Source organism: Myxocyprinus asiaticus, chromosome 18 (assembly GCF_019703515.2).
Source record: "Myxocyprinus asiaticus isolate MX2 ecotype Aquarium Trade chromosome 18, UBuf_Myxa_2, whole genome shotgun sequence".
Classification (NCBI taxonomy): Eukaryota; Metazoa; Chordata; class Actinopteri; order Cypriniformes; family Catostomidae; genus Myxocyprinus; species Myxocyprinus asiaticus.
In genome coordinates this window covers 26,497,323-26,512,180 of record NC_059361.1, presented here as the reverse complement: position 1 = coordinate 26,512,180, position 14,858 = coordinate 26,497,323, and the positions used below count along the sequence as shown (strand labels likewise).

Below are 14,858 nucleotides of genomic sequence, written 5' to 3'. Positions count from 1 at the left end.
TAAATGACCCAATTAAGTAGCCTTAATGTGATTTTATATGTGTTCCTAACATGATTAACTTTATCAGTTTGACATAATATTTTTGTATCACATACTTAAGTTGTTTGGTTTCCTATATAGCTATTGGGTAAATAGAAGAACCATTTATTAGCATGCTAAATACTAATTAGTAATTGCTTCTTGAGTAAAGTAACATAAACATACTTCATACTGTTTGTGTACCCATCCTCAGCCTGACCAAAAGCTCCACTTGTCACCACAATGGTAACGCAGCATAACTAAATTGGTTCTCAATCCCAAAATGACAAAATTAAACACTATTAAGTCTCCCTCTTCTCATCTTGCTCAAAAATGCATAAAATAACACTTAATTTCAAAATTATACTCTCTGCATCAAATCCCACGCAAAGCATGCTGGGAACAACAAATCCCCTGCCCAAATCCTTTGCCCATGTTGTTGAACATATTTGATTGGTTCACGTTCACCCTACATGATTTAATCTAGTAGAGTGCATATTTTAGAAAATTACATTAATCGAAAGCAAAGAAAACAAGTTTAGAAGAGGAACACAATTTTGTTGTGTAGATCACAAATAATATGGTTTACTAAATCGAACAAACTACATTTTCCGTTTTTCCCCCCAGTGTATCATTTACAGACAAATGTACCTGTAATAAATGTCACCTGCTCGCTTATAAGGTTACTCTTTTGCAATCACAGAGTAATCTGTGATTGCTAAAGAGTAACTAAAAAGTCTAAAAAGTTACGTTTAGCTTCTAAAATCTTCAGTTGTTTTATTTGGTGTTGCCTTTAGCTGGGGGGGGGGGACAACATACATCCCTTACGAAAAGGGATGTGGTGTGGCGATACCTTAGTACAATTTTGAAAAACAAAGGTACTTTGATATACTGCATGGTAGTGAATGACTACCAAATTCATGTACCATGGTAATTGCAAGGTATTTCAAAGAATACCATGGTATTACTATGGTACACGTATAAAAACATGATATTGCCATGGCACATGTCAAAAAAGAAGCATGCTAATATCATGATATACTTTTTTTGTTATAGATAATTATATTTATATTGATATGGATAAATCATACATATTTAGAGCAACATATTCTTATTTAAGAAACAACAAAATTAAACAGGAAGTACAATAAGCCTTACACACTATAAAAATAAATAGCAAACAAACATATTGTTATTAAAGGGATAGTTCAATCAAAAAATTAAAATTATTTCATCATTTACTCACCCTTATGTTGTTCCAAACCCTTATAACTTTCCGTGACAGTATGTTAGGGACTAACAGCCAAAGTAACCATTTGTTTTTATTGTATAGAAAAAAGATATGAAATAAAAAAAACAATAAACAGTGACTGAGGCTAATATTCTGCCTAACATCTCCTTTTGTGTTCCACAGAGGAAAGAAAGTCATACAGGTTTGGAACAACATTAGGGCAAGTAAATGACAGATTTTTCATTTTTGGGGTAAACTAACACAACTGTAAGCTAGTTTTTCTCTTTCATTTTCTCTTTTAAAACTGTGTGAATTACACTGAATATTCTATTGCTCTCTTAATTGACAAGCTTGCCTAGATTTCTGGGAGAGCATTCATATTTTTCTTTTTATGGTGAACAATAATAGTGGCTTCTCCTTTGACATCTCTCAGTCTGTCTGAGTCAAAGTCGACAAGCAGTTTCCTCAGTCCAACACGGGTAGGTTTGAAAGAGAATTTCACCATCACATTCTGACCAGGTTCAATATTACCACTATAGGAGAAAGAGAAATTTCACATAAGTCAACCATAGCTTGCATGTCTTTTTGACAACTGAATTCAGTGACCTGGGATTGCGGCTAATAGCTCATATCATATCTGAGACACTGCAGTAGGATCATAAGGCTAAACAAGCCAGTTCTTGATGTCCTGCCAGGCAATTTATGTGAAGTTTATTGGTTGGATTACACACTGAAATATAGCATAGTCAGGTCAGTAGAATTTTTTTCAAGGCAGAAAATTTCTGACTGATTGGGTAATAATGTGACATTACTCTGTCATGTTTATTACTCAAAAATGACAAAAGATGCAGTCCGCACTTGTAACTTTTGTGATTTTTTTATACATTTTTGTATTGTCTCCACTTATATGAAGAGTTCAACAATTCTCTCTACTATGTTTATTACGCCAAAATAAATTTATATAACTTAAGTGATATTTTCCCAGTAATATTCCACACCAGTAATCCCCACTTTAATACTGTAGTAATATTTTCATTTTTAAAATGCTAAAACCAGTACATACTGTGTTTTTATTTCCTTTGCTTCTGTTAGTCCTGCCCCTTCTACAGTAAACACACCTCCTTTAAGACTAACAGGCAGCGGATTGGTGAAGGAGATGTGTGCCGTCAGTTTACGTGATACAATCGCTGTTCCAACAATCTAGAATGTAGAAAAATGTCAGTTATTAGGGAAAATGGTCTGCACTGAGAGCCAAGGATGTTGTGCTAGAATCTGTGGAACAGTTCGTTACCTTGATATGAAGTGTTGGCATTTTCAAGGGTATGTTGATTTCTTGCAGGATGATGTTGTCCTGTGCACTGGGTTGGAGTAGCGCTGTGACCCTTATCATGTGATGCTCAGACACACATGCTCCATAATGGTCATATTGAAGTCGCAGCACCACTTTATGAGCTAAAAGTGATGCAAACATATTTTTGAATTTACTGTCAATGGCTGTAAATGAGAAGTTAATATTTCAATATATAAACTAAATAAATATATATTGTTCAAAATTAAGATTATTCTGTTTTCAAGACTAGGTGGAACAACATGGTATTTAAATTTTATTTTTATTTCCAAAAATTTAAATTCTCTCATCATTTACTTACCCTCATGCCATACCAGATGTGTATGACTTTCTTTCTTCTGTTGAACACAAACAAAGAATTTTAGAAGAAAATGCTCTGTAGGTCCATACAATGCAAGTGAATGGTTTCCAGAACTTTGAAGGTCCAAAAAGCACATAAAGGCAGCATAAAAGTAATTCATACGACTCCAGTGGTTAAATCATTATAGTCAGGAGCAATATGATAGAAACAGAAAAATATGTAAGTCCTTTTTTACTATAAATTCTCCTCCCTGCCCAGTAGGTGGCGATATGCACAAAGAATGTGGATTGCCAAAAACAAAAGAAGAATGTGAAAGTAAAAGTGAAAGTGGATATTTATACTAAAAAAAGACTTAAATATTGATCTGGTTCTAACCCACACCTATCATATCGCTTCTGAAGGTATGGATTTAACCACTGGAGTCTTATTAATTATTTTTATGCTGCCTTTATATACTTTTTAGAGCTTCAAAGATCTAGCCACCATTCACTTGCATTGTATGGACCTAAAGAGCTGAGATATTTTTCTAAAAATCTTTGTTTGTGTTCAGCAGAAGAAAGAAAGTCATGCAGATCTGGGATGGCATGAGGGTGAGTAAATGATGAGAGAATTTTTATTTTTGGGTGAACTATCCCTTTAATGTGCTACACAACTGTGGTTATTCTGCTAAGACACCTGTGTGAACTTGAGAGGTACTGATTTTATACAACCTCTAAAAATGAATAAAAGGGAATAAAAGTGAGAAAATCACTTGTTTGCAGATGCCACTTGATTTTATATTTTGTCACTTAATGCAAGGAAATTCTACCAAAGTGTCAGAATACTTTTTGGGGGCCACTATAGATGGGTTTTTTTTTAGTTTCCTGGTCATACCTTTGTGAGCTGGCACTGTGAGAGATGTTGTCTTTCTCTGGCACTCTCCCCTGTGGATGCTATTATAAGTTACTGCGTTCGATGTGACTGTGAGCTGTGCATCTGTGTCCTCCCCACCAGCATTATACACCTCTATGATCACATCAAAGTCTGTGCCGTGGATAGCTGGAGCATGCTTGATGAAGAGCTCGAGCTGTCCTGGATCTTCATTCTGTTGAGCCACTTGTCTTCCTGCTTTTTTATAAACCTCTCGCTCCTTCATTGAGCCTGTCAAAGGACAGAAGATTTGAAAGTGATACTTATCAGTCGGCATGTAAAAATATACTTTAAATCCAACATGAAATCAAAATTGACCATATTTAATTTCTTAATAAACATTGCTGGTCTAATTGTGAACGGTTCATCTATACACATTATAAAAAATTAAAAAAAAAAACAAGTTTCTTGTAATCTTTCATCAAAATATAATCACTTGCTCTGCCTGTGAAGTGACTTTCCATTATGGCTGACATCATCAAGCCCTCTTATTTTTCAACCACCTGACATATAGAGACTACTTTTCACAATCCAATCAATTCCCAATTGATAAGTCCCACACAACATTTCTTTTCTCATTGAATAACATTTTACTCTGAAATATGTCACATACGTATGTAATATATTGTTATCATCGCTTCATGTTGACTAACAGAATAGGAGGAGACAGGTAAGTGAAAAATGAATTTAGTTTTAGTTCATGCAGCTCAATACATGTGAATGAAATGAGTGCATACTACAGGCAGTCTGGTTGATGTATGTTACCTTCAGGATATTTGTAGTTTGCAGTAATGTCTTCTCTGAAGTCTCCATACACACTCTTAGTGCTGATGTTCCGCCCTATGGTTATGCTGTTCTGGGACACTCGAGTTCGCTCCCCATCTGGATGAACAATCCAGATGACAAGATCTGCGTTTACCTCAGAGAACACAAATGGGGTGTCGTATTTTAACCCAACCTCGCCCTCTTTGACCGCCCGGACTGGGCAAGGCCCACAGCAGAACACCCCTGTAAGAACATGGATGAAGAGGCAGAGTAGAGCTAGTTTACATTGTAGTCTATAGAGGGATGTGACAGAGGAGAAGTACGCTGGAAGCTTTTTTTTAATACTTTAAGAAGAAGCTTACCAATAAGAAGATAGCTACTAATCATTCACAGTATTGTAGTCTAAAGCCTACCATCACTCCTTTCTTGAGGGGTTGGATCTAGCACCTGCCATCCATCGTAACCTTCCGGGAGATCATCACGTTTCATCCAGGACTCAATCCAACAGTGGTAATTCCTGAAAAAGTAGATGAAACTCACAGGTCAGAGGCTACCCAGAGGAAAATATTATTGCTCAGAGGTTGCTCTTTACAGGAATTGTTCACCAAAAAAAAAAAATTATCTTATAATTTACCACCCTCTTGCCATCCAAGATGTGTATCACTTTCTTACTTCTGCAGAACACAATCAAAGATTTTTAGAAGAATATTTCAGCTCTGTAGTTCCACTCAGTGCAAGTGAATGGTGGCCAGACCTTTTTCAAGCTCCAAAAAAATCACATAACGGCAGCATAAAACTAATCCATATGACTCCAGTGGTTAAATCTATGTCCGCAGAAGCGATATGATATGTGTGGGTGAGAAAAAGATCAATATTTAAGTACTTTTTTTAGTATAAATATCCACTTTATAATATATAGATTTAAATATCGATCTGTTTCTCACCCAAAGTGACTGCATCACTTCAGACGACATATATTAAACCACTGGAGTCTTATGGATTACTTTTATACTGCCTTTATTTGATTTTTTTCATTTGTGTTCAGAAAGAAAGTCATGTACATCTGGGATGGCATGAAAGTGAGTAAATAATGAGAGGATTTTCATTTTTGGATGAACTATCCCTTTAAGGAGAGATCCTTAAAGGGATATTAAGACATTAAGGAGACCACCTAGTGGTGGTTAAGGAGAGTCCCCTGTTCACTGTGTAAAGGGCTTTGAGTGTAGTGTCAGAAAAGCGTTATATAAATGTAACGTTCATTCATTCATTCATTCATTCACTTGTTTAAATGGAGTTCTCCATTATGTCTCATCAACATACAGGTATGTCAGATGTTTCTCCTTAAATTCCTTAGGAGAAACAAAATAGACAAACGAGACAACTGTCATCATGCATAAGAGTAGAGAGCTATAAAATTAATGTAGATAGCATAGCTAAATTAATGAACTGGTTGTATGCCCAGTATGTAAGTCAAAAATTTCAATTAACATGACTGAATCAACCTGACAATATTAGGTTAGTCCAACAAAACCACATTTTCAAGAAGTTAGGTAAGAAATAGAAACTGCACGTTTTTACAGTGTGGGTACACTTTAAAAAGTGGAAATGTGAATTTTATGACTTGATTAAAAGCAGTTAATTTAGATGTTACCACATGAAGCACATTCTTGGGTTACTTGACTTTTTTTTTTTTACAGCGTACACCTATGACATTTTTGTGTGAAATCTTTTTTCCACGTCTCACCAGATTGTGTCCTTCCTGCCTTCAGACACACTTTCCAGCTGTTCGTTGAAAAGGTAATCCACGGCAATGTTGGCGTTAGTGTCATGAGCAGATGAGTAATTAGTGATGCATCTGGTTGGAATGCCAAGACAGCGAATTACTGTGGAAAAGGCAGAATATATACCAAGTGTGAGACCCAGGAATTATTAAAGGGATAGATCCCCCAAAAATGAAAACTCTGTCATTGTCATAATGACATTTTGTCATAATTCTGTCAACATAATCAAGTTGTTCCAAACCATTATGACTTTGTTTCTTCCGTGGAACACAAAAGGAGACATTAGTCACCATTCACTTTCTTTAAAGGGGTCATGACATTAGGAATACAATTTCCTTGATATTTTGACATATAAGAAGTCACTGTACTATAAAAACATAGGCCTACAGTAAGTTTCAGAACTGTAAACTTCCTCCTCACTGCAAAAAGAGCATTTGTTGAAACCAAGCTGCCAAAACGACTCGTTTTCTACTTCCTCCACATTGTGACATCACACTGTGGTAGACATTTGCATCTGACCGCCTGCACAACAACACATCAATGCCTACTTTACCTTTAATCACCTCTGTAGCCCCACCCAGTAGGGGTGAGCAGTGAGATGGCAAGTAGACAGCAGGTCAGTCAAGAGCAGAGAGCCAATTATAACAGTGGGCATTTACTGTCAAGTCTTAAAGGAGAAGCAGCACCAAAATTGAGTATTTCTTCCAGAGGGTCAGAATGAAGGTAAAAAATGAACATGTTTTACAAATACTGCATATGACTGTTTTTTTGTGCAAAACAATGTTTACTTATATTACAAGTGAACCTCAAGAAAAATATTAAAATAATAAAAAAAGAAATGTCATGACCTCTTTAAATGCAAAAAGGATGCAATGAAAGTGAATAGTTACTGAGGCAGTCATTCTGCCTAACATTTCCTTTAGTGTTCCATGGAGGATTTCATTTTTGGGTGAACTAGCCCTTTAGCAGCCTCTGATTATCTTTGGAAACTCTAAAATTGTTTATTGAAAACGGCCCTGAAGTTGCTTTTTTACCTGTGCAGGCCACCCCAGTGAATACCCAACATTGGCCATAGTGCACCTTTTGACCCCCACCCTCACTCCAGTGCCTCAGGATAGGTACACTGCCAGTCCAATGTGTGGGTGCCACCCCATCACTGTACTCTCCATCCCAGCGCCCAGATACCACTCCCCGATCATCATTAGCATTCACCTGTCAAATATACAGTTTGTATACAAATGGGCATAAATGTATCTGTTGTTCAATACAGTGAAAAGTCAATTATGATTATAACAGGGGCAGAGAGAGCAAATAACCATCTTTATATGTCTTACCATGGCTGTAACAGTCCTGCTAACATAAACCGGGCTCGCTCTATTGGCGATGTCCATCTCTGAATTCTTCATGGCTGCAGGTGAATTGTCCAGTATTTCAAAGCAAATATCCACCACGTCTTTTTCAAACTGTTTGAAAAGAGATTACCAGGGAAATTACATATTTTACTGTTAAGTTCAGCACATTCTGGCGAATCTAGATTCCCTTTACCTCCTCAGGCCTCCAATTTCTTTCTGACTGAAAGGGGAACAAGCACTTGATTGTGAGACAGACATTTGTGGCAGAAAATGTTTGACATCTACCGGGAGATGATTACCCTGCAGACAAGCTCCCTGTAGCTCCTCTGCCACTAATCTGTCACAATTCACATGCTGCCTCATCTGGATTCCACCACCATGCAACACTGACCATAAATCCTGACCTTATGTCAGTCATCTCAGGCCATGACACTTTCTCAGAGAGGGCACTTACCACAAGACTGAATAAACAGACAGATGGGATTTGTAAAAATTTGGATCTCATGTGAATGCATGTGTATGTTACCTGTCCGAAGTTCCAGGGCACGGTGGTAATGTCATCCCATGAGCCCTGGTACAAAACCCCATTTTCATTTAAAATGTACTCCTGCAGCAGTTCATCACTAGGGAGGTACACTGCATCCTCTACAGGAAATAAATATAATTGTGATTTATAAGGCCAAAATGACCATGTATGTTATAATTATGTAATATCATTTGAATATTTCTATCTTCATGAGAAAATATGACTTGCCAAAACATAAAACTTAGACCATGAAACACGAAAGGTGATGTTAGACAGAATTTTATTCTCAGTAACCATTTACTTTCAATGTATGGAAAAAGTATGCAATGAAATTGAATGGTGACTAAGGCTAACATTCTGCCTAACATCTTTTGTGTTCCATGGAAAAAAGAAATACTGACACTGTCAAGCTCCAAAATCCACAAGTATGTGAGTATCATAAAAGTAAACCATCCAGCTTCTACGCTATTAAAACTTGGTAACACTTTACAATAAGGTAATATTTGTTAACATTAGTTAATGCATTCAGTATCACAAACTAATCATGAAAAACAATTTTAAAGCATTTATTATTCTTGGTTAATGTTAATTTTTTAATTATATTGTTTTACATTGTTAGTTCATGTTAGTTCATAATGCATTAACTAATGTTAACATACAACTTGTTAAAAATGTATTGTTCATTGTGAGATTGTGTTAACTTATGTGATTAACTAACGAATACAACCTTATTGTAAAATGTTACCAAAAACCCTTTTGAAACCATAGAAACAGACCAAAATTTAAGTCATTATGTACATAAAATCTCACCCTCTGTTGTAGATCTCAAATCAAATATTGTGTCTTTAGACACAATGCACCAGGTTTGATATATATGACGTTAAACCTGATTGGTTCTCAAGACCAAACCTCATTGATTTTAAACCACATCCCATTCATTATATGGAAAAGAGCAGTCAGGATCATCTACACCTTTTGTGTTTCACAGAAGAAAGAAAGGGGTGTTTGGATAACATGAAGGGGAGTAAACGATTACAGAAGAACTTTCATTTTTGGGTGAACCATTCCTTTAATTTTCTGCTCACCTTTGCACCATGGATTGAAAAGCAGGTAGAAAGTCTGAGGCTTGGTTTGCTCCATGATCTGTCCATCAGCTGAGAGGAGAACCACAGCCATACTGTATAGACCCACAGGAGCATCAGCAGGGCTGTGAAGGGTCAGCATCACCTCACCCTGGGCATTATGTTGGCTGAACCACCATTTCTCATGGTCTTGCTCTGAATCTGACACCTTCAAAACCACCTCATTATTCTTACCTGTAACACAAACATGAGAGGATAATTATGGTTTAACATTGTACAAGACCATTTTAATACTGTCTTTACAATAATTTTGATAACATTTTTCCGCAAAACAACTCGTATGCTGTAATTATAAGCACTGTAGCAAACTGTTATATTGCTTTTAGTAGGTTTGTTGTTGTAACACAAAGACTTTTTCAGTGGGTCCCCTTTGTCACAGGGCCTGGGACAGTGTTCCCAGTTGCTGAAAATAAAATAACAGGTCATCCATCTAATGTGGGTCATAAAATAAGTGAGGAACTTGGTTTATTTGTCACCCGCACTGTTTACATCTATTACACTCTCCATTACCCATGATTTTGGCCTGTAAGTTTACTCACCCAGGTGCAGGATCAGGTTGAGCTGGTGGTCTGGAGGCTGCGGGATACGTTCATTACACTGCAGCACCACAGAGAAGGGCTGACCTCTGCGCACCAGCAGACGCTCAGTGTCCATCTCTTCTGTATGGTGAGCATGGTTATTCTCATAACACTGCAGATCTATTACACTCAGTAGAGCTGGGCACAAAAGAATGGAAAGCAATTTATAACAAAATCCTAAATATCCATTTTGTAATTCTTTAATATTTTAAAATGTTTACAGGACTTGGGTTTATCATGCAAAATCTTTCTAATCTCTGGTATCATCAGAGACTATTTAGCAGATATGGGCCACTTCTATTAAAATTAATAGGAGAAATTGGAACCGCCTTACAGGTAAAAGAGCCAATCAACGTTTTTTACGGAAAATTGCATTTTTTTTAGCATAATCTGAGATAAATAAGCACAATTTATGATTCCAGTGTTATCAGATTTTACTGCCGATTTGAAATATGTTGTTTGATCGTAACCTTGACCAACCGTTTTGGAGATTTCGGTCCCGAGAGCATTCCAAGGATGGCCGACATTGGACTGTATTGCTGGAAAAGACTTTGATTTCATCTATTTAAATGCTCAGGAAATCTTTGGCAGAAAAGCTCTGAAGATGTGTTTTAATTAGAAATATCACTGCTTGGACCTCTATTGCTTCTCATAGTGGGTTTATTTTTCTAATATTCATCTTTTTTTAATCAACTATAACTTTTAAACTTTGCATGCAGTTTATTTCAGTGGTTAAATTAATAAATTTAATTTATAATCAAATAATGGGATGCATAGGTGATGTGGTTGTCTATCAACAGGTATGTTGTTATTTAAGGCCCAGACTTGCAAACCATTTAGGATACAGACTTCACATTTCACACTTAAGAAGTGTGACTCATAAAGAACAAATCTGCCATCCCAATAAACAATGACGTCCATGTTTTTGGATTTTCCACTGTTCTGGTGAAATATTTAGAAATCTTCTACTCACTGATGTACTGATTTACATAACATTTTGCATTCATATTCTTTGGACATCCATATCTCAGTAAATTGTGATGGGATAGTCGGAATGACCAAAAATTAACAGGATTATTAAAAAAAATATTGTTTTACTCTTTAGGTTTTTATCTTAACATATACAGGTGCATCTCAATAAATTAGAATGTCGTGGAAAAGTTCATTTATTTCAGTAATTCAACTCAAATTGTGAAACTCGTGTATTAAATAAATTCAATGCACACAGACTGAAGTAGTTTAAGTCTTTGGTTCTTTTAATTGTGACGATTCTGGCTCACATTTAACAAAAACCCACCAATTCACTATCTCAAAAAATTAGAATACATCATAAGACCAATAAAAAGAACATTTTTAGTGAATTGTTGGCCTTCTGGAAAGTATGTTCATTTACTGTATATGTACTCAATACTTGGTAGGGGCTCCTTTTGCTTTAATTACTGCCTCAATTCGGCGTGGCATGGAGGTGATCAGTTTGTGGCACTGCTGAGGTGGTATGGAAGCCCAGGTTTCTTTGACAGTGGCCTTCAGCTCATCTGCATTTTTTGGTCTCTTGTTTCTCATTTTCCTCTTGACAATACCCCATAGATTCTCTATGGGGTTCAGGTCTGGTGAGTTTGCTGGCCAGTCAAGCACACCAACACCATGGTCATTTAACCAACTTTTGGTGCTTTTGGCAGTGTGGGCAGGTGCCAAATCCTGCTGGAAAATGAAATCAGCATCTTTAAAAAGCTGGTCAGCAGAAGGAAGCATGAAGTGCTCCAAAATTTCTTGGTAAACGGGTGCAGTGACTTTGGTTTTCAAAAAACACAATGGACCAACACCAGCAGATGACATTGCACCCCAAATCATCACAGACTGTGGAAACTTAACACTGGACTTCAAGCAACTTGGGCTATGAGCTTCTCCACCCTTCCTCCAGACTCTAGGACATTGGTTTCCAAATGAAATACAAAACTTGCTCTCATCTGAAAAGAGGACTTTGGACCACTGGGCAACAGTCCAGTTCTTCTTCTCCTTAGCCCAGGTAAGACGCCTCTGGCGTTGTCTGTGGTTCAGGAGTGGCTTAACAAGAGGAATACGACAACTGTAGCCAAATTCCTTGACACGTCTGTGTGTGGTGGCTCTTGATGCCTTGACCCCAGCCTCAGTCCATTCCTTGTGAAGTTCACCCAAATTCTTGAATCGATTTTGCTTGACAATCATAAGGCTGCGGTTCTCTCGGTTGGTTGTGCATCTTTTTCTTCCACACTTTTTCCTTCCACTCAACTTTCTGTTAACATGCTTGGATACAGCACTCTGTGAACGGTCAGCTTCTTTGGCAATGAATGTTTGTGGCTTACCCTCCTTGTGAAGGGTGTCAATGATTGTCTTCTGGACAACTGTCAGATCAGCAGTCTTCCCCATGATTGTGTAGCCTAGTGAACCAAACTGAGAGACCATTTTGAAGGCTCAGGAAAACTTTGCAGGTGTTTTGAGTTGATTAGCTGATTGGCATGTCACCATATTCTAATTTTTTGAGATAGTGAATTGGTGGGTTTTTGTTAAATGTGAGCCAAAATCGTCACAATTAAAAGAACCAAAGACTTAAACTACTTCAGTCTGTGTGCATTGAATTTATTTAATACACGAGTTTCACAATTTGAGTTGAATTACTGAAATAAATGAACTTTTCCACGACATTCTAATTTATTGAGATGCACCTGTATACGAGATGATAAGCATACGAGATGGGACCAAACAGTATGACAAATTCTTAGGAAGACAGAGCATATAATAAACTGTTATGACATGTAAAGTTTTATGTTGTGGCTGCAAGGGTGTAACTTCCTTATTTAAAGAATTTTTGAATATGCTGAATGTGATGTGAATCTGAAGATTAATCCTTTCCTCTGATAAGACAATCATACATTGCTGCTTGCTGCTATATTCACTTTTTTCTTACTGTTACGACACTCTTGATCTCAGTCAAAGCTGAGGTTAGAAAGCTCAGACCTCACAAGGAGGTTTTATATCGGACCAAACAAAATATCACAGTCAGCCAATAAGCCTATAACCTGCTTCCATAGTTGTACAAACAATGCAGGGTATTTCTAACCCTCTCAAACCTATCTGTCCAGCATGAAACAGAACTAAAATAAGTATTGCAACCAGGAGCATTTCAATAGGACTTTTATCTCATACTGCCACAGTTTGAGTAGGTTATGATTTAACGGAAAGAGGTAATATCTTTGTAATCTGAACCAGGGTAAAAAGACCACATAGTGGATTAGATCATTGATGATCTGCAGATGTTTGGATGGCAAATGTTTTTTTATGAAACCTACAGTCAAGAGCGGCAATGGAAAAGTACTGTACATTGCCAGCACTATTTGTGTCACTGTTGACTACACTGTAAAACTATAATAAAAAAAAAAAAGAAACTGGCAGCTGTGGTTGCCAGAATAATTATGTAAAAAATACAGTAAAAATGTAAACAAATTTACAGAACAACCTGTACATTTTACAATTTAAAACTGTTGTAAATTACATTAGACCACGCTGGCACTGTAAAAAAAATAAATTAAAAAATTAAAAAATAAATTAAAAACTTGATATTAACCTTCTGAAACTGTAACAATCTGCTTTTTACTTTATAAGGTTTTGTTAATCACCGTGAAAATTACAGAAAAGCACATGATGTCATGAAGTTCACCAATTGTGGCTCTTCCAGTAGCAATGACCAATAAACATGAAGAGACAGTGCTCAGTGTCACTCACACAAACACTTAATACCATCAGGGTAACACATGTGAAATTAAAATTATGCAATAAACATTAACTAAACTACAATAAATATAAAACAGAACACCCCAAAGCAACATAAATATTCCCATAAAATGCAATTAAATGTAATGGGTAATGCAGGGAATTGTGGGAACGCCCGATTATTGTTTTTTACTGTAATTTTAACAATAATTTACTGTAAAAAGTACACGTACTCTCTTGTTAAACAATGTAAATTTTCATTATTAATTATACGGAAAAATCATACTTTTTACATCTACAAAAACTGCATTTTATTGTAAAAACTACTGTATTGTCTTTTAAAATATATTTAAAAATTGTACTGTACATTTTACAGTTAATATTTGTTAATCAATTAAGGTTTTATTTCTGTAGCATTTTTACAGTCTTTTACCATTTTTACCATTTTTTTACAGTGTACACTGCTGCTTTATGTATATCTTTATGTAGTAATATATGTGAGTTTACATACACAACTTTTTTTACTGGATAGCACATGCCATAACACTAGAAGGCTTCACAATATCTAATTAAAATAACATAAAAAAAATACTAATTTGAATTCAGCAACTCTACAGAAAACAAGGGTATCTTTTTAATGTTGTGTGTGTGAAGTATGTGTAACAGGTGGATGTACAAAATAGCATACTGTATTGTTACTCTCAGTCATGTGACTATCCTCAATTCTGACTTTGAGCCAAGAAATTTACTAAGTATATAGAACCGCAGACATATTAATTAACAGAGCTTTAAAGCAATTCCTTACCATTATGGTTGGCCATTGATGGATACTTCTCTTAAGTAACTTTTTCGTGAAATCCTGCTCTTGATTCGTGCTGTAAATTTCAGTAGAGAACTGTCTTCTTTCTTTGCATTTGAGGGGTTCCTTTTATAATGAAAGAGAGTCCACGCCCTTGACACCCCATGCTATCGTTTACTTCCCATTTTCCTGTCTCTTTCAAGCTTTCAGTATGAGATACTCTGACTCACGCATCCTCTGTGTGACCTTTATGACCTCTAACATCACACACACATACAAGATTCTCAAGCAGCCAGAGGTGTGAGTGTGTGCACACAGACTGATCTCTGACTGTATATGTATAGACACAGAGAGAGAGAGA

General features: G+C 36.3%; 1 protein-coding gene across 1 annotated transcript; it reads right to left on the bottom strand.

Moving 5' to 3' along the window:
- Positions 1-813: 813 nt before the first annotated feature.
- LOC127456471 (protein-glutamine gamma-glutamyltransferase 2-like) lies at positions 814-14,786 on the bottom strand. Its single transcript, XM_051724988.1, has 13 exons — positions 14,504-14,786; positions 9,913-10,089; positions 9,317-9,547; positions 8,232-8,350; positions 7,688-7,816; positions 7,388-7,565; positions 6,317-6,455; positions 4,986-5,089; positions 4,573-4,815; positions 3,772-4,038; positions 2,541-2,701; positions 2,313-2,449; positions 814-1,782 (listed from the first exon to the last, which is right to left on the bottom strand). The coding sequence occupies exons 1-13, from the start codon at positions 14,517-14,519 to the stop codon at positions 1,605-1,607; spliced, it is 2,079 nt and encodes a 692-aa protein (XP_051580948.1). The 5' UTR covers positions 14,520-14,786; the 3' UTR covers positions 814-1,604.
- Positions 14,787-14,858: the final 72 nt, after the last annotated feature.

What these genes read in the sequence shown, in the direction of transcription:
- LOC127456471 (XM_051724988.1), bottom strand. An exon ending in TTTCAATCCATGGTGCAAAG is followed by an intron (nt 8,351 to 9,316) that starts GTGAGCAGAAAA and finishes TATTTCCTGTAG; the next exon opens with AGGATGCAGTGTACCTCCCT. An exon ending in GGCAGGAAGGACACAATCTG is followed by an intron (nt 5,090 to 6,316) that starts GTGAGACGTGGA and finishes CTACTTTTTCAG; the next exon opens with GAATTACCACTGTTGGATTG.